Source organism: Belonocnema kinseyi, chromosome 5, assembly GCF_010883055.1.
Source record: "Belonocnema kinseyi isolate 2016_QV_RU_SX_M_011 chromosome 5, B_treatae_v1, whole genome shotgun sequence".
Taxonomy (NCBI): domain Eukaryota; kingdom Metazoa; phylum Arthropoda; class Insecta; order Hymenoptera; family Cynipidae; genus Belonocnema; species Belonocnema kinseyi.
In genome coordinates this window covers 104,622,413-104,642,408 of record NC_046661.1, presented here as the reverse complement: position 1 = coordinate 104,642,408, position 19,996 = coordinate 104,622,413, and the positions used below count along the sequence as shown (strand labels likewise).

General features: G+C 26.8%; 2 protein-coding genes across 2 annotated transcripts in view; one reads left to right on the top strand and one right to left on the bottom strand.

Moving 5' to 3' along the window:
* Positions 1-696, top strand: part of LOC117172550 (cytochrome b-c1 complex subunit 6, mitochondrial) — a 4,791-nt gene extending 4,095 nt beyond the window's left edge. Inside the window, exon 2 of the mRNA XM_033360598.1 lies at positions 414-696. Coding sequence (XP_033216489.1) covers positions 414-587 — 174 coding nt within the window. The 3' untranslated portion in view covers positions 588-696. The remainder of the gene's footprint in view (positions 1-413) is intronic.
* A 5,292-nt stretch (positions 697-5,988) lies between these two features.
* LOC117172444 (rabankyrin-5) overlaps positions 5,989-19,996 on the bottom strand; it is a 52,437-nt gene continuing 38,429 nt past the window's right edge. The window contains exons 9-13 of the mRNA XM_033360387.1: positions 17,484-17,925; positions 14,013-14,210; positions 11,380-11,620; positions 8,477-8,732; positions 5,989-6,260 (exon numbers count right to left, since the gene is read on the bottom strand). Coding sequence (XP_033216278.1) covers positions 6,131-6,260; positions 8,477-8,732; positions 11,380-11,620; positions 14,013-14,210; positions 17,484-17,925 — 1,267 coding nt within the window. The 3' untranslated portion in view covers positions 5,989-6,130. The remainder of the gene's footprint in view (positions 6,261-8,476; positions 8,733-11,379; positions 11,621-14,012; positions 14,211-17,483; positions 17,926-19,996) is intronic.

Here is a 19,996-nt window from a genome sequence, read left to right as displayed (position 1 = left end):
TGAAAATGTTTGATTACCGCTCTGAACTCGTTTTTTTTTTTTCATTTTTCTTAACGAACAATTTTTTTTTCAATTGGTTATAAAAACACGTAAACTCAGAAGGTGTGGACTGTGACTGCACCATATATCTAGCCGGGAGTGGTGCTGACTGAAAACAGATGATTTGGCGCGATTCGCGCGCCATCTGTTGGTCATTCTAAGGACTTATTGAACTACCCTCGTATACAGAAAAATGTATGTCGATTTACGAATATTTCATTTCTTCAACTGAAAATAGCTTCATAATTTCGGATTTATTCTCAATTTCTTATATAAATTGTTATCAGCTTTAGTATAGATTGTAGAAAAATGACAGAAATGTCTTTTTGCTAAAAGAGACAAGTCTTCTTCAATGTGTTTAAAATTGTTCACAGGAGACCTGTGCACAGGAGAAGAAATGCATCTCTCTTCAGGATAAATTGAACACATGCACTGACCGGGTAAATTCTCGCAGCAAGACAGAAGAAACTTGTATGGAGGAGTTGGTCGATTACGTCTCATGTGTAGATCACTGTGTGTCCAAAACTCTATTTAGCAAACTAAAATAGTTCAATCACTACTTCTGCTTCTTGTCACCCAAATAAACTTAGTTATATCTACCGTACACCAATGATCGAATGTTGAAGTTAAATAAAATTGAAGTAAAGAGTTCCAAAAGGTTCGATCATTTGAATTTCATCACGCCGTTAATAGAGAATGTTAAAAAATAACGCAAAAACTGATCTGAAAGTTACCTTACCATACGTCCAAGCTATTTCTGAAAGATAAAGGAGATCCTTAAAAAAAGTTAACATAAACGTTTATTTTAAAAATAACGAAACTTTTCACAAATTTGTAATTAACCAATGCACTTGTTATAATAAACACTACGTAGATGAACCTGGCAAGAGAATGAAAAGTAGAATTTATGGACATAAAAAATGGTAAAATTGGTAATTTAAGCACAGGTTAGTTACAACGTCCATTGAAACTTATTCATGTTTTTGATAATATTACAATTTTGGCGACTTTTAACAAATTTTTGAATTTAAGTTTTGATAAAATACCACATTGTTTTTTGAATCACGTATCTTCAATTTAGGTTTTATTTTTGCAAAGCCCCTTTCCTTTTCAGGACATAAATTATGCGACCTTTGCATTCACAAATTTTGTTTTGATTAAATTATAGATATGTGAATATATATTTTTGAGAAAGATCCACGTGTTGGTCGAAATTTTGTGGTGTAAAACAAAATATGTGTATTTTTTTTACATATTTTTTGTTATCCTTTTATTTTTTCATTATCATTGACCGTAAGACCGAATATATTTACTGGAATACGTACTGTACGTATTTACTCGAAAATAATCTGAACCTTTTTTTTTAGTTTTTCAGAGCAGTGACTATTTTGAGTTTATAAACTCAGGGTACGGCTTATATGCCAGTAAATATGATATTGAAAAATTGTTTAAACAATTTTTAAGCAAATTTGGTATTTTACAGGGTTTTACGAACTTTTAGAAAACAATGAAGTCATTTTAAAAGATATTTAGGGCTTGTAAAAGTTAAGAGGAAATTTTAAAATAGGTGAGAAATTTTTGGACATTTCTTAGTTTTAAAATATGTTAAATCTCTTCAAAACTTCTAAAATCCCTCATATATTTTTAATTGACCCGAATTATTCCTAAAATTTGGAAAAATCTTTTAAAATAAAAAAATTGTCTTAACATTTCCAGATTATTTTTTTACAATTTTGTAAATCATTTGAAATTTTTCCAGGAATCTTAAAAAGTTTTATTTTATGCGTTCAAACCATTCTAAATTCTTAGAAACCTTCTAAATTTGTTATGCGAATTCTTCGAAAATCTACATTTTGTTTTAAATTGCTTGAAAGCTTTGTAAGTAACAAATTATTCTGGTATCTTTTCAAAACTTTTAAATATATTTTTAACTTACTGAAATTCTTTGTAATTTTTGTACACTTAGCCAGTTTCGCTGAAAAATTTACGTTCGTTTTCGAAATTTTAGGAAATATTATAAATGCTTTGAAATCCTTTTCTCTTTTCTCTTAAAATTGATTTTTCAAAATAGGTAATCGTTTGAAATCTTTCCAGGAATTGAAAGAAGTTTTTTTTTTTGTTCTCTTGAACAATTTCAAAATTCTTGAAAAGCATCCTTTTTAAAAATGTTCTAAAATCTACATTTAAAAAATATTTGAAATCTCAAGATTTAAATTATTTTTGAATCTTTTAAAAACTTCTGAAACTTTGAAATATCTTTTCATATAATTCAAGGGTTTTCTAAACAACATTTAAACTCTGCAAAATTAAAAACTAGCTGTGAATTCGATCTCAAATATTGCCACTTTGTATTTATAATTGTATGGTGTTCATTTCAGGATTACTTTGCTTCCCGTTAGATAATTTATTTGCTTCCTCACAGAGAAATAGAAGAAGCATTACTGATTTTTTTAACGATATAGACAAACTTTTAATTTCTTCATTTTGATCAATTTAAAAATAGATATTTACAAAAAACACAAAAAAATAAATGCAACGACAAATCAAACAAATGAAATTTTGTATTTAAAATGGTAATTTTTCGAGCTGGAAAAAAGAATAATAAAGTCATCAACTTCTAATTATGTCAATGAAAACGTTTTTCTGTTTAAAAGAGATTTTTCAAATATTATGCATTATCATAGCTTCCTTACTCTTTACTAAAATGAATTAATATTGTAAGGGGTCATTCGAGTTGTCTTAAAACTGAGGACAATTTAATTAAATGAATAACAAAATTTTCGAAATTGATACTTAAACTCTTCGACATTCTTTATTGACATATTTTTAAATCTTCAAAACGATTAATCTTTCAAAATAAAAACTAAATCAGTTCAAGTTTTTTTCGAATATTACCGGTGATTTTTTTGCTTACCAAGGCCGACAATTTTTTTATCGATACTAAATTAAGAATATTCAGTAAATTAAGATATTCTAATTTTTCATCCATAATTTCATTTCTCTCGTCTCTGTGAATGTGTCAAAAAGTTTACAAATTATATTTTTATACCAAAATGTAAGAGCATAATTATTTCTCAATATTAAATAAAAACATCTACAATTAAACATTTCTTGTTATTAATGATGTTTAGAAAAATTTAGAAATAAATTTGAGCGTGAAATTAAAATGCTTTATTTTGAAGTTTTGTTTGCCTTAGTGCATTTTGGAATCCCGGAAATTACATTAAATTAATTTTTTTACTGTAAGTTTTACAAATTTGCAGAAGAAAAATATATCAAATCATTTTTAATATAAAAAAGATCAAATCACCTGGAGTATCACAAATATCGTATCACATGATATAATGCAATTTAAAATGAATTCGATTTAAACTTTTTTTTTTTAATTTCAAGTTCAATCTTTAACTTTTCAATTATTAAATCATTAATTTTACAATGCTTGATCTGACCATCTTTTACTTCACAAATTCGAAGAATTAAGCATTTAAAAATTAAAAGATTTGGAATTGGAAAATGTTGGATACAAAGCGTTTTATGTGAATCGACTGGAAATATAACTTAATGCACGATTCGAATGTTCGAGTGTTCATAATTGAGCAATAATTTATTTTACAATACGATTCTGAATCTAATTAAAATTAAACAATTTAAATATTATAACGTTAAAAATTCCATTGTTTCAATTCCAAAGCCTAAATAGCTAAACAAATTTAAACGTCGGATTGAAACTTTATAAACTATTTTCAATTTTACAATCATTTCTAATTAAATGCTTTTATTCAATTTCAAAATATATTTAAATATTGTTTTTAATCTAAGATATTCCATTTTTAAGTCATTGGTTAGAAATTCTTATTTTTTGTTAGAAAATTAATCTTCTTGGTTGAAAACTCGTTCTCTTGGTTTCAAAATGTATCTCTTTTGGTAGAAATGTCCTTTTTTGATTGAAATATCAACTATTACATTGTTTCTGCCTTGCATCTTTAAAACTTATGAGTGCTGCATTTAAACTTTGACGTTACAATTTCAATTGCAACAATAAAAAAAAATTATTTGTGACAGTGTTAAATTGGAAGAGGGACATTTTTCGTTTTTATGATTTTTATTGGCTTGGAAGAAAGGAAATTTTGGTTTTAATTTTTCTTGACTTAAAAGAGGAATAATATCTTTTTTATTTTCCAAATTTTCATAGAGTTGGAAGGAAGAAAATGTTCGTTTTCTATTTTTTCGAAATTGGAAGAGGCACTTCCTTTTTTTTAAACATTTTTTTTATAGTTGGAGGGATGAAGTTTTTAATTATTGTTTTCTGGATTGGCAGAGGTCATTTTTTTCTTTTCAACATTTCTATTGTGATCAAAGGAAAAAAATTTATTTTCCATTTTTTCTACATTGAAAGAGGGTAACTTTTTTAAAAACATTTGTATTGAGTTGGAGGCGAGGAAATTTTGGTTTTAATTTTTGTATGGGTTGAAAGAGGAACATTTCTGTATTTTTAAGAATTTTATAGATTGGGAGATTTTCGTCTTCAAGTTTTTCTAAATTAGAAGAGACATTTTTTGCTTGAATATTTTTCATGGAATTGAACGGGAGGCAATGTTAATTTCTTAATTATACTTCTGAATTGGAAGAGAACAATTTTTTCTTTTAAAAGTTTTTTATATGTTTAGGGAAAATATTAATTAATTTTTTTTTATTGGAATAGGGCAATTTTTATAAACCCGGTTTCATTGAGGAAGAAGAGGAAATTTTGATTTTCAAAATTTTCTAATTTGACAAAAGCACCTTTTTATGATTTCCTTCGAAGGGAGGAAATTTTGGTTTTCTACTTTTTCGAAATTGGAAGAGGGACTTCATTTTTTTTAGTTGGGAGGACGAAAATTTTAGTTATCAATTGTTTTTCCTGAATTGGAAAAGGAACATTTATTTATTATTTAAGAATTTTATAGATTACAAAGGAGATTTTCGTTTTCACTATTTTTTAAATTATAGGGGGGGGGGCATTTAAAAAAAAACATTTTTAATATGATTAGGGGAAATTTTTTAATTGTTGTTATTGGAAGAGTATAATTTTTATAAAACCGTTATTATTGAGTTGGAGAAGAGGAAATTTTGATTTTCATGTTTCTCTAAATTAGAAAAAGGACGTTTTTCATGATTTTCAGCGATTTGAAAGAGAGGACATTTTTGCTTTAATTTTTTCTGCATTAGACGATGAACATTTCGTTACTTTTAATATTTTCATAGAATTGGAAGAAAAGAAATTTTGTTTTATATTTTTCTCAATTAAACGAGGCACTTCTTTTGTTTTAAACATTTTTTTCGAAATGAAGAAAGGAAATTTTAGTTATTGCCTTTCTCAATTGAAAGAGACCAATTTTTCTATTTTATAATTTATTGAGGGACGCGGGCAACTTAGGTATTTTTAACCAGCATATGAAAGGGGAGAAGTTTTTATTTTCAATTTTACATTGAATTGTTGGAAGGACATGTTTCACTGATCAAATTTTTCAAAATGTGATTTAAAATGCAGGACTAGTTTCAATTTTGAGCATTAAAAGTGAGCACATGAATTTATATTTTTTAACCAGAAATTTTTAAACTGTTCAGTTCATAAAAGTTTAAAATGAGAAAATTTGCAGTTTAATAGCATTTAATTCAATTTTTTTAAATTGAAAAGTGTTGAAATCCGCTATTTCATGTGTGTAAATTATTGAATGTTTAAAATGAAAATTGGCTAAACCTCAATTTGCAAAGCCTTCCATTGAAAAGTTCCAATTTGAGTGGTATAATTTGCAGTTTTTCAATTTCTTATTATAATTTTTAAATTTCCACGACCGTTACAAATGTTTAGAACCGGGAATTTACCAGAAATTTTCTTCTTATATTACCATGGTCACCCTGAAAAATAATGGAGGGTCATTTAAAAAAAAACCCCCAATCGTTTAGTAACTTCATACAATTTATATATAATTAATATATAAAGACATAAAATACCAAATATCGATATACATTTTAATTCCACAGATCAACTTCACTTTGGAATGATAGGATTCGCTGTATAAACTTTGATTAATTTACTCCAGTCTTAGAATCATTCAGCACCCACCTGAAGAACGTCAAAACATACCCCGCAGACTCTCACTGGTTTATTCAGTCCAAATTTCAAAATAGGAACGTCCTGGCCCGAACATTTGCTGCACAAGATCCTGCCACAATGTCGGCTAAAAGGAATTAAATATATTAATTAAAACACGGTCAGGGCATTATTGAAATCAAAAGAATTTCATTCTCTGAGTTTCAAGCGTGACGGGAAAACCCTGGGAACTGTGATTGAGGAACAGGAATTTTTTTCTTCCATCTAAAAATCTGCTTTAGCTTCTTTTTATTGTTTAGTAGAATATTAGAGAAAATAAAATCTTATGTTTTCTAAAAATTTGAATAAAATCTAATATAATAAACATTTTACGAAATTGCTACATAAAAGTTAGAAAAATTCTCATATTTCGAAAAATCAAAATCAAATAAATCGGCAGATAAAAATATTTAAAGATTTTAAACATTTTTGTTTCATCTTTAAGTAGGCTGTACACGAGCAAAAACTTTTACAATAATAGTAGTGATAAGTTGGTGCTATCTTATAGAAAATTAGCTTTAAAATGATTTAAAGGACACACCAAAAACTTATTATTACATTATTTTTTATTTAAATTTTAAGAAAACGTTTAAATTTTCACTACTCCTGCAATATCTTATTTAAAAATTGATAAAATAACTTCATCTTGGCTCATTTTATAGATCATTTCGATCGCTCTCAACCGATTTAAGATAAAAAAATATTAACTCTGATATAATTAACATTAAAAGAACTTAAGCAATCATAGATAAACAAGTGTTGTCTTTCAATACATTAAAACAGAGAGCCCAAGGACTTCTCAATTTTATTTTTTTTTATTCCATTGAATTCTTTAGAACGCACCCTCAATTTCTTAAAATTCAATGGAATATTTTGGATTCTTTTTTTTTAACTCATTTGAATTTATTTGGAATGCATCCCGAATTTGTATTAATTTATCCGCAATTCTTTTTAACTGTTTTGAATTGTTTGAAATTCTCTGGACTTTTATTAATTCTTGCTGCAATTTTTTTAATTCACTTAAATTCTTCTAAATTGAATTAATTGTACTCAATTGAAACGATTAAAACAATTTATTTACAGTTTTTTTTTTGTTTAATTCACTCTGAAGTCTTTTAAATTCGTTGCATTTTTCAAAATTCAGTCAAATTTTACTGGAATTAGTGGGATATTTTGGATTTATATATATTCTTTCAATTCCCTTAATTTTTTAATTTACCATGAATTTTTATTAATTACATCACCTTCTCAAATCCTTTAAATTCATCTAAATTCATGGCTTATTATTTTTTTGTATTTATTTTGAATTCGTTACGTTTTAGCTGAAATTCTTATAAATTCTATCGAATTCTTTTATTTTCAAAACAAAATTCATCACTTTTGGTAACTTTTTTTAAGTAAAGTAGACTGTGTTAGTCCTGGCAATGTAATTTTGATTGATATTTATAACTTCAGTCTGTGATTAGTACCTTGAAAAAGTGTAATTAATTTGGATTCAATCTATAGACGCCTTGAGTTTACGCTTTAACAAAATATGTTCGAAAAAAATTCTAATTTTTGTAATTCTGATATTTTCGTGGATGCAACATTTTTTTATATTTCTGGAAACCTTGAACGACCCCATACTTAAAAAAATATTTATTTCCTGTTCCGTCAGAGATTATTAATATTTAGAAGATCCCTGTTTGTATAAAATAATTTTAAACCTACAGAAATGTAACAAGAATTTTTCCAACTATCTAGAACGTTTCTACTGATAAAACTACGCTATAAAATGTTTCTATTAGTCTACAAAATCATAAATGTAAATACAGTGCATTTTTTTTTAAACTGAAAATTTTATTTTTTAAATTATGCCTTTTCATTTGAATTTAAACATCATTTTTAACAAGGTAAAAAGGTACTAGATACCTGAAAAAATGTCTACATTTCTATAAGTTTTAAAATTACTTTTTTTAAAAGGGGCCTACTAACAATTAATAATATCTGATGGGGCTGCAAATAAAAATGGAAAAAATAACATATCCACGAAAACATCAAAATTACGGAAATAAGAAGTTTTCAAACATATTTTGTTAACCCGAAAAACCAAGTAATTTCTCAATCGAATTCAAATTAATTGTACTTTTTTCGGCTCCGTATACGCTACTTTCCCACAATGTTCCATTTCTGATTTCTAACATTTTTTTTTCTACACACGATCATGTTGTATACTGTCGATTGGGTGAAAAAATTTGTTCGGGAGAAAAACAGGAAATTTCAAATTTAACTAAAATGATTTAGTTGAATTTGAATTCTTCATACCAATGGTGCTTGCGCATTGTCAACGAGAATTTGGTACCACACTCCAAGCAAAGATCTTTTTCCGCCCAGGGTGCTTCCTGCGTCAAAGAATCCAGTAATCTATAAAGCAATTGTTTCGTCGCCACCTGATAATTAAATATCGTGATCCCGTCTTTGTTCATTGATCCAAGGCACGCTCCGGATTTTACGAGAATTCGGCACAAGTTGCCATTTCCCTTCATGTAAGCAATCAACAATGCTGTGTTTCCCTCCAAATCTGAAATCGTAAAGTAGATTATAATTGTAATACTCAATACATTTTTACATTTTTATGATTTAAAAATTCCACCATTTTTCCCGGCATTTCAAGTTTACTTTAGAACAAATTCCAGTTATCTTTTTTAAGCAGGTTTGCTACAGGTCAGGAAATTTTGAAAAGTCGAGGAATTTCAAAATTATCAGAGAAAGTCAGAGAATGCCAATTCTGCGAATTCTAGGGTTTTTTTTCCCAAGTATCTCAACTTTTCGCAGGGAAAGTTTTCATAGTACGGAGCCATTAGAATATTTTGCATTTTTTAAAATAATCGACTCCGGATATGTATACAGTTTCACTTGTTTATTATAAACAATGTTTTTCAGTTTCTAGTGGTTCAATTAATATGTTTAATTCAGAAATCTTTAAAAATTAGAATAGAAGATATAAGTAGTAGATGATTAGTTAAATTCAAGAAAAACCGACGAATTTTCAATAAAATAGTTGGATCTTCAACCAAAAAAGATATTTTAGTCAAGCGAAAAAAAATGTCAACTAAATTGCTGAATTTTTATGCCAAAAACGCAAATTCTCTACAAAACAGTTGAATGTTTAAAATAAAAATAATAATTTTCGGCCAGAAAATTGAATTTTTAATTAAAAACTATCAGGTTTCAATAAAATAGTTACACTTTTAACCAATAAAATGAATTTTTATCAAAGTAATTCAACTTTTACCCAATAGTTGAATTTTGAACAACAAAATTTTACTTTTGAACAAAATAGTTTAATTTTCAACAAAATAATACAATTACAAACGAAATAGTCGACATTTTAACAAAAAAGATCAATTCTGAACAAAAAATGTAAAATTTGTTTTGCGTAGGAAAATTTTTACACATAATACTTTTGTGTGGAAGATTTCTGTATTGAATATCTTTACACATAACACTTTCCATAGAGCAGGAACGATATTTAAATAAATGGAATCATTATTTAATGACATGTGGCCAGAATGTGTCATATACTTTGCATATAAAATATTTTATTTATGGATTTTTTAAATTTATTTAAAATATATTTTGCGCAAGAAAAAGATTGGATATAATAATTTTCTGTGCAATGCTTTGAGCATATTTTTAGAACAACATAATTACTATTTTATCATATATAGAAAATATTTTGGGTGAAAAAATATAAAAACATTTAATTCTGTGTAAAAAATATGTTATGTAGTAGAAATATAATCATACATACAAAAATAATTATTAAGACTTCAAAGTAGAAATGAGTTTAAAAAATACATTTATTTTTTTACAAATTCTATGCCTTTCTTAGGTTTACCACAATAACAAATTTAAATGACTTTTCGAGAAAAAAGATTAGAGGAAATTAGATATAGGTCCTTAATGATTTTACTGTAATGAATTTTATATAACTTTTTCGCGATTCTAGAAAAATCATTACCGAGAATCATGATAAGAAAATCTGTGTCTCAATGATTCATTCATTTATTTATTTAGCGAAGATTTCGAGAAATTTCAAGGAATTTCAGAGCATTTTCATGTATTTTAAATGATTTCATAAAAATTTCACGGCATTTTATAGATTTACAAACATATCAGGAGGTTTTAGGGTTTTCAAGACAAGCAAAAATATCTCCAAAGATTTAAAAGAATTTCATAACATTTTTAAATATTTCCAAACATTTCCGGGAATATTACGGAGTTTCAGGAGATATAAAAGATTTCTCGGGATTTAAATGGTTTTTTTAGAGACCTGGTAGGAAACATTTTAATTTTAATTATACTCAAGGGCTATCAAATGACTGATACTTTTTTAAATGGGTTTTTATGTTTTTTAAATATTTCAAGGCATTTTAAGGCGTACAATACGATTTCAAGTGATATAAAAAATGTCAAAGGGTTTCAAAATTTTTTTTTTTTTAATTTCTAAGGCTTTCAAGGGATTTCTTTAAAACTTTGGAGAAATAAATGTTATTTCAAAGAGTTTCACGAGATATCAACGATTTTATGAAATCTCCAAGGATTTAAAGAATTTCACACCAATAAAAGAAATTTATTTCTAAATAATGTTTCTCCTTGATATTTACTCCTTTCTTCGGTAGTATAAACATTTTTTTCAACATGAAGAAATTGTTTGCCAAAAGCCAAACTTGGGGAAAATGTAGTTCATATAATCGAAAATACATAAAAAAATATTTTAAAAAAAATTTAAAGGTGGCTTTTTGGAGAAAATCTATTTTCAAAATGGATATTCAGTAAAAAAAGTACATCATTTTGAAAAGTATTTTATCAGTTTTTCTTAAATTCTAGTTTTATCTTCAAAAGCTCACCATTTTTTAACCAAATTTTTTTCAGCAAAATTCTGAAACACTTTTCCTTTATTCTGAGTGTAGAATAACATAATTTTATGCTAAAATATTCTGACAACCTCATGCAGATTTCATTATATGATTTGAAATGGAATCAGTCTGATGTTAATTAACCTATATTTTTTGTTGTATATAATGACTTTCTATAGTTAATTTAAAATAATCAATGAAATATTTTTTAATCGTTTGCAGTCCCATGCAATCTTGCAATATTCCAACCTAGTGTATACCAAAAAAAAATCCGAGAACTTAACTCCTCGTTGTAATTTGACTCACCAGCGGTACTGAGTGGATAGTGTGGCATGCATTCAAGGAACAATTCGCAAATCGTCGCTGCATTATCTCTTCCACATCTAGCCAATTCGTGAAGCGGATTTCTGCCTTTCAGATTCACCGCTTCTGCATTCAATGTGCATTCTGTTAAAAGAGCTCTGACGACTCCGACATGACCTTCTCTAACCGCAACATGTAATGCGTTATCTCCATCCGCATTCACTGCATCGAAATTTACATTATTCTGGAAATACACTTTTCATTATTTTTTCAACTTCAAGGACGAATCCAGAACATTTTTTGCAGGGAGCAATGGTGAATTTTCTTCAACTAATGTATGTGTCAGGGGATGGGGGGCTCACTCAATGATTTAACAGAACTTTTTTAGTTGAATATAAGAATATAAGAAGGCGATAGATTCCGCTTTATTTAGATTTTTCAATTATACTATTCATATTCATACACAATCTGAAATCGTAGATATTTGAGGCCGTGCATAAATTTCGTAAGGTTTTTGGGTGTATTTGTGTGCGGGGGGGGGGGGGGGGGGGGGGGGTCATCGAATTTTTTACGATGTCTCACATGGGGAACAATCTTTCTCAATAATTCTTTTTTTTTTGTATAAAATCCAAATATTTGGGTAAAAATACACTTTTTTGGTTGAAAAATCATATTTTTCTGTAGAATATTCGACTGTTCTGTAAAATATTCGCTATTATAAATTTTAATTTTTAATTTAACTAGTCCATTTTTGGCGTAAAATTGATATTTTAAAAATTCCTACTTTTTTGTTAAATTCTATTGTGTTTTATTTAAAATTAAAATATTTTTTGGTAGAAATATCAACTGTTATATTTTTTAAATTAAAAATGCATCTTTTTACGCTGCAAATTCAATTTCTTGGTTGAAAGTTGAACTACTTTCCTCAAAATGCATTTTTTATATTGAAGATTTATAATATTAGCCAAAATTCATCTTTTTGGTTGAAAATTGGACTTCTTTGTTGAAACTTCCCTTCCTTGGGATAAGCATTTTTTTAAACTTAAACTTGAACTATTTGGCTAAATATTAACTTTTTTTTTGAAATATCATATTTTTTAGTTGAAACTGAAACTATTTTGTATAGAAAATTCGTCTTTTTGTCTTGGAAATTCATCTTTTGTAGAACGAATTTCTCAACCAATTCTTTGAAAGATGAACTGTTTTCTTATTTCCCCCCAAAACGTCTTACCTTAAATTGTTTAAAATGCAACTGTTTTGTATAAAATTCATATTGTTAAAATAAAAATTCAACCATTTAATGCAAAGTACTTTAAAGAAAATGCGTTTTTTTCAATTTAAAATTATTAATAACATGTTAAAAATTCATCATTATTAGTTCAAAAATTCCTCTATTTATTAATAATTTTTTAAAAGCGAAAAAATCTAAACTAAAATGTAATAAAATATAATTTGAACTAACATCGCGCCCACTGTTCTAACTATTTAGTTGGAAAATTATGTAATTTGTCGAAAATTCGTATATGTTGATAAATAATTAGACTTCTTGGTTGGAAATTTAACTATTTGGTTAAAAATGTATGCATTTTGTTGAAAATTGGTCTTTTTTGGTAAAAAATACATTTTTCTGGTTAAAAATGCAGATAAAATGTAGAAAATTAATCTGTTTTTATTAAGGATTCAACCAATTCGTTAAACATTCGTCTTTTTTGTTAAATCCATTTGTGTTTTATTAAAAAATTAAAATATTTTTTGATCGAAATATCAACTATTATATTTATTACATTTTTAAATTCATTTTTTACGCTGCAATTATAAGTTCTTGGTTGAAAGTTGAACTACTTTCTTCAAAAATGCATTTTTTTATATTGAAAATTTATAATATAAGTAGAAAATTCATCTCTTGTTGAAAATTGGACTTCTTTGTTGACACGTCCCTTCTTTGGGGTAATAATTAATTTGTTTAAATTAAAATTGAGCTATTTGGCTAAAAATAACCATTTCCAAGTCGTCTTACGTTAAATAGTTATAAATTTTTCGGTTTAAAATTTAACTGTTTTGTAGAAAATTAATCTTTTTAATATAAAAATTCAACTATTACAAAATTAAACTGCTTAAATGAAAATCAATTTTCTAAATTTAAATTAGGTATCGTAAATGAAAATGTAACTATTCCATTTTTGGTTAAAAATGATTAATTTTTAGTTTAAAAAATCCACTATTTAGTTTAAAAATGAAAAATTATAAACTAAAAAGTAACAAAATAAAATTTAAACTTACATCACATCCGCTATTATAACTATTTAGTTGAAAAATTATGTAACTTCTTGAAAATTCTTCTTTGTCGGCAAAGAATTAATATTTTTGGTTGAAAAATCAGCTATTTGGTTAAAAATGTATGAATTTCACTTTAGCTTATTATTTTATTTTCAATTTTCCGGTATGCTGTGATTTGTTGAGATGGTGGACATATTACATATTTTAGCCAATTAGTTAAGAAGTTCAAAAATATTTTTCAAGGAAAAGTAAAGAAATAGTAGCATTAGCGTGAAATTCTTAGTAAATAGAGTCTTTAGTGTCATTTTTTTCGAAATAGTAGAAAAATAGTGTTTGCATTTCTAGATTAATAGAATCACCTGCAAAAGAGCAGAAACTGCGGGAGCATGTCCTGCTTTGGCAGCCGCATGTAGCGCTGTATTTCTATGAGCATCCATATCGTTAATTCTAGCACCAGTGAGTATCAAAGTTCGCACCAACATTTCATTTCCAGAAATTGCAGCTAGGTGTAACGGAGGCGTTTGTGTGACATCCTGCACTCTAGAGTTTACATCCACCTGGAAATTAAAAAAAAAAACAATTATTAAAATATTGTTTTTGAAACAAAAATATTTTTTAAGAACAAGTGGAAACGCAGAAACTTGAATATAAATGACGCACAGAATGGACCGAACGTGCTGTATTATAGGCATGTGGGTAGCGACGACAGCGCCACTAATTTGGAACTATTAGGTAGCAATTTGAACTTCAATCCACAATTAATGAAAAAAAAATAGTAAATAATAAATTTTGGATCTTAATATAAGAGAGGGATCACAGCGATTCAGTAGTTCAATTTTAGGTAAAAAAGGGGATTTATTTCTAAAAAAAGGGAGTTGTGAGGGTACCTCATTTTTTAAAACTTTTTATATCATACTATATATTATAAGTTATAATATAATTATATAATTTGCATATTATTTTCAATTTTCAAAATTATCTTTTTATAACCACGACTAACATATCTTTCTCTAATATGCCGTTTTACGTATTTTATTACATATTTTATAAGTATAAAAAAAATTCCTATTCAGTTTGTACAGGCTTCTAAGTCTATCCCTATTCCCCTAAGATTCTCTTTTGGTTACAAACTTTAATATTTGGTTGAAAAGTTTATTATTTTGTTAAAAATCAAACAATTTTGTCGAAGAATCATCCTCTTTGATTTAAAATTCAACTGTTTTGTTAAAAATTCAAGTACTTTTGTAAAAAATTAACATATTGAGAAGAAAATTAAATTTTTTATTGCAAATTAAAGATGATTCGTTTTTTTTTTGTTTGAAAATTCATATTTTTGGGTTGAAAGTTCAACTATTTTGTAGAAACATCGCCTTTTTGTTTAAATTCAACTGTTTGTTATTTAAAATAGAAATTTTTTTGGTTAAAACATCAACTACTACATTTTTTTGTTGAAAATTCATCCTTTTTTGGTTAAAAATTCAGCTACTTTGTAATAAGTTGAACTAATTGGTTAAAATGCATCTTTTTTAGTTGAGATTCATATTTTAGGGTTTAAAATTCAACTGTTTTGGAGAAAAATAGTAAGTTTGGTTTGAAAATTAAACAATTTTTTTTACTTATTTTTGTTTTTGACTAAAACTCTTAGTTGATTGAAGATTAATCTTTTTTGTTATCAATTTAACTATTATTGAATATTCGCTTTTTTGTGTTGAAAATTAACTTTTTCCTTGAAAACTGAATTTTTTTGGTAAAAAATTTGCCTTTTTCGCTCGGAAATTTAAGAATTTTGTAGAATATTAAACTATTTGATTAAAAATTAAATTTTTGTTGAAAATTCATATTCTTGGTTTGAAAATTCAACTTTTTGTAGAAACGTCTTATTTTTCGTTTCAATTCAATTGTTTATAATTTAAAATGTAAATCTTTTTCGACTGAAATATCAATTACTACATTTTTTCGTTGAAAATTTATCTTTATTTTGGTTGAAAATTCAGCTACATTGTTAATGGTTAAACAATTTGTTACAAACTCAACGTTTTGGTTGAAAGTTCACATTTTCGGGTTTAAACCTTAACCGTTTTTTAGAAAAATGGTATGTTTGGGTTGAAAATTCAACAATTTGGTTCACATTCTTTATTGAAACTCTTTATTGGCTGAAGATTAATCTTTTTGGTTTAAAATTTAACTATATTGTTGAATATTCGCCTTTTTTTGTCGTAAATTAATATTTTTGGTTTAAAAATTCATGTGTTTTGTAGAAACGCCGTCTTTTTGTTTGAATTCAACTGCTTAAGATTTAAAATCAAAATCCTTTTTAGTTACAATATCAACTATTCATCTTTTTTTTTATTGAGAATTCATATTTTTTGGTTTCAAATTGAACCGTTCTGTAGAAAAATTGTCTGCTTGGCTTGAAAAGACAACAATTTGTTTGACATTTTTGTACTTTTTTGACTAAAACTCTTTGTTGGTTGAAGATTAATATTTTTGAATTATATTGCTATTCTTTTTTTTTTGTTTGCTGAAAATTAACTGTTTTGTTGAAAATTTATATATTTTTATTTCAAATTCAACTGTTTTATAGAAACTTCATCTTTTTTGTTGAAATATCGACTATTACATTTTCCGTTGAAAATGTAACTACTTGATTAAAAGTTAAACTAAGTTGTTAAAAATTCCTTTTTTTTTGAAGATTCCACATTTTAGCAGAAAATTCCGCTCTTCAAAAGAAAATTCGACTTTTTTTAGAAAATTAGTCTTGTTGTGTCAAAATTAATTTTTTAAATTGATGATTCATATTTTTGGGTTGTAAAAGTAACCCGTTTTGTAGAAAATGCGTCTGTTTGGCTTGAAAATTCCACAATTTAGTTGAAATTTTTTTTCTTTCTAGACTGAAACTGTTTGCTGCTCAAAGTTTTATATTTTTGTTTAAAAATGTAACTATAATGTTGAATTTCGTTTCTGTTAGTCAAAAACGAACTATTTTGATGAAAATTCACATTTTCGGGTGGAAAATTAATCTTTTCTACAGAAGTTTCGTCATTTGGGCTTGAAAATATATCAATTTGAAAGAAAATTTAACAACTTGATTGGAAAATCAACTGTTTTGTTAAAAATTCATATATTTGGATTGAAAATTCAACTGATTTTTAGAAACTTCATGTTTTTTGGATAAAATTTCAACTATTACATTTTTCTTTGAGAATTTATATTTTTTTGTTGATAATTCAAATACTTGGTTAAAAGTTAAAGTGATATGTTAGAAACTCATTTTATTGGTTGAAAATTAACATTTTAGTTGAAAATTCGTCTCTTTGGTAGAAATTTCTTCTTTTTTTTTACGAAAATTAATCTTCTTCATTGAAAATTCATCTTTTTGGTTGAGAATTCGTATTTTATGGTTGAATATTCAACTTTTTTTTTTAGAAAATTCGTCTTTTTGGCTCGAAAACTTGGAAATTTTAGTCGTTTCAATTTGAATATTCTCATTTCCACTGTTTTTAGAGCATTTTTGCCTGAGAAGCCTGTCAACCCTTAATTTGCAACTACGGAATTGATTTATCTTTTGGGTTTAGATTCTCGATGATGATTCTTCATGTCTTCAATTTCTGTTTATGATTCTTAAAAAATTGATCGAAACCTGGGCAAAAAAAGAGGGGACACTTGGGTCAAAATTTGCGATGAGTTCAAATCAAGTGGAGCTGCAATTAAAAATCCAGGAAAGGATTTTCGCGAGCAGCGCCACCTGGATTTCAAATTCAAACATTGTACAGACTACGACATAGGATATCTTTTGATTTCGGATAGTTAAATAGCTTGACTTTTATTACCTGAATCGCTAGTAAAAATAGAATACTCTCCATATCTCCTTTCTGAATCGCCATATGCAGAAAGTTTCTCCCCTTATTATCAAACTGTTCCGCAGCAGTTGGAAGCCTCTCCAAAATAGATTCAGCAGCCTTGTTATTCCTAACAGTCAAAGCAGTTGCGAAAGGACTCAGGCCTTTTTTGTCCCTGATCGACAAATCGATATTAGGATGGCACAGGAGTAGAAAGATGATTTGAGAATGTTGATTCTGAATAGCAATATGCATAGGGGTTTTTCCTTCGGAGTCGCGAGCGTTGACACTAGCGCCATGCTCGACGAGAGTTTGAACTACTTTTTCTAACCCCCATTGGCAGCAAAGGTGTAAAGGTGAACAGTTATCACGTGACTCTTCACCCCCGGATCCGTCAGGACCGGGTCGTCTCGGACAATCGAGACCACAGCCACTAAAGGAAACAACAGGATTTCAGTACTCAAATTGAAGGGATCACAGCTCAAGATGGACATTTTAATTAGTACATTAAAAAAAACCCGGTCATTACCAAGTTCGCAAACAGTTTTCACGGTCAATGAAATTAAAAAATTCAAACTCTAAAGCTAAAACTTTTTCCATCTAAAGTGATAAAAACTAATCTTGAAATAATTTTAAGCAATTAAGCTAGGAATATTACAAATTGAACGATTAAATTTTGGTTATGAACGGAACCCTTCTTAAATTAGAAGTTAAATTATGTTCATTTTAAATAGTTTATAAATCCTTGAAAAGCTTCATAATTTTATTTCAAAATCATGAAAAATCTAGACGTTAAAATGATTCGAATTCTTCATAATTTTTTTTACATCCTGCAAAATAAAAAATATTTCCTTAAAACCTTCCACATTCATTTTTCACAATTTTGAAAATTTTTTTATATATTCTCTTAAAATGAAGTTTTCAAAATAAAAATTCATTTTCAATTTTCCTAGGAATCTCTATTTGCACCGAAATTTCGGCACGAATAGCCGGATTTTGTCGTTATACGTAGACAGTTCGTTTAAATGATATGAAATAATTTCAAATTTTTAATTCATTTTGAATCTTTTCAGACCTTATACGTATTTCTTCAACTTACTCGAAGTTTTTCTAGGAATGATAGATGCGCAATATTTATTATACATCAAAATTCAACAATTTTACTTCTAAATTAAACTTTTGCAAATAGAACAATTGAAATTGTAACGTTCCAAGTTTAGTTTTGAATATTTGATCTATAATTACTCATTTTACATGAACAATCAAATATTTCTAAATATTAAGCACCTTCTTATTTTTCCTAATTAAACAATTTTCAAATTTTAGAGTAAAACAATATTTTTAATTGACTAAAAGTCTTAAATTATAAATGTATTATTTTGAAGTTATTTTTAAATTGAAAATAGTTTATAAAGCCCCAATCGGGCACTTACATTTGTTGAACAATAAGACTTTCCACTTTAAACAGTTTAATATTTAACGTTAAAATCTGGAAATTCCTCCATTTTAAACTGATTCTGAATCGTCTTGTGAAATAAATTATTATTCACTCGTTAATCCTTAAATTTATAGTACAATTTTAAAAATCATTACAATTTATATTCACATTTGACCAACTAAAAAGGTTTTTTAAATCCAAAATTGTCGAAATCAAACGTTACTAAACTTTTAATTTTTTAAGTCTTTGATACTGCATTTTGAAATTTTTAAATGAAAAATATACCCCTATAAATGAAAATCAAAAATGGCAAATTGGGAAGTGAATGGATTTTCAAACTACACATTGTAAGCTGAATGATATCATAATTGAAACAGATAAAAATTCAACTGTAAATATAAATTAATTCATAATTTTTAAAACTGAACTGTAGTAGTCTGATTGAAAATTTATAAACTACTTTCAACTTTGAACTATTGTTTGAAATAGCCTTGAATCGTTAAAATTTCACAATTATAAATTTAAACTTTGAGCGAAGAAATTTTAATTGTGCGTTTAAATAAATGTTAATTTTCAAATCAAAGTGTTAAATTTTTATGCATAAATAACAAATGTACAATTATTAATTAGAAACTACTTTAAATTAAGATAATTCAACGTAAATGGACTTATATAAATTAAAAAGTTCGAATTTCACAATTCTAATTTTTTTTAAAGGGATGAAATTTAAGTATTTAATTGTTTTTCTGCATTGAAAGAGGACCTTTAAAAAAATGGTACAAAGTTTAAGGTGGACAAATTTTGTATTTTCAATATTTTAATTCAGTTTTGTTCATTTGATATTTTAAAGAAGTAGAAGAATTTTTTATTTTTAACAATTTTATTAGTAGGATTAAAGGAAATTTTGGTTTTCAACTTGTTCTGTATTGCAATTTTGCATTTTTAGTTTTTATCATTTTTATTTAAGTGTAAGAGTGAATGGGAAACTGAGTGACTGTTTCGATATTGTTCAAGGAGTTAGACAAGGATGCGTTATGTCTTCATGGTTATTTATATTATTTATGGA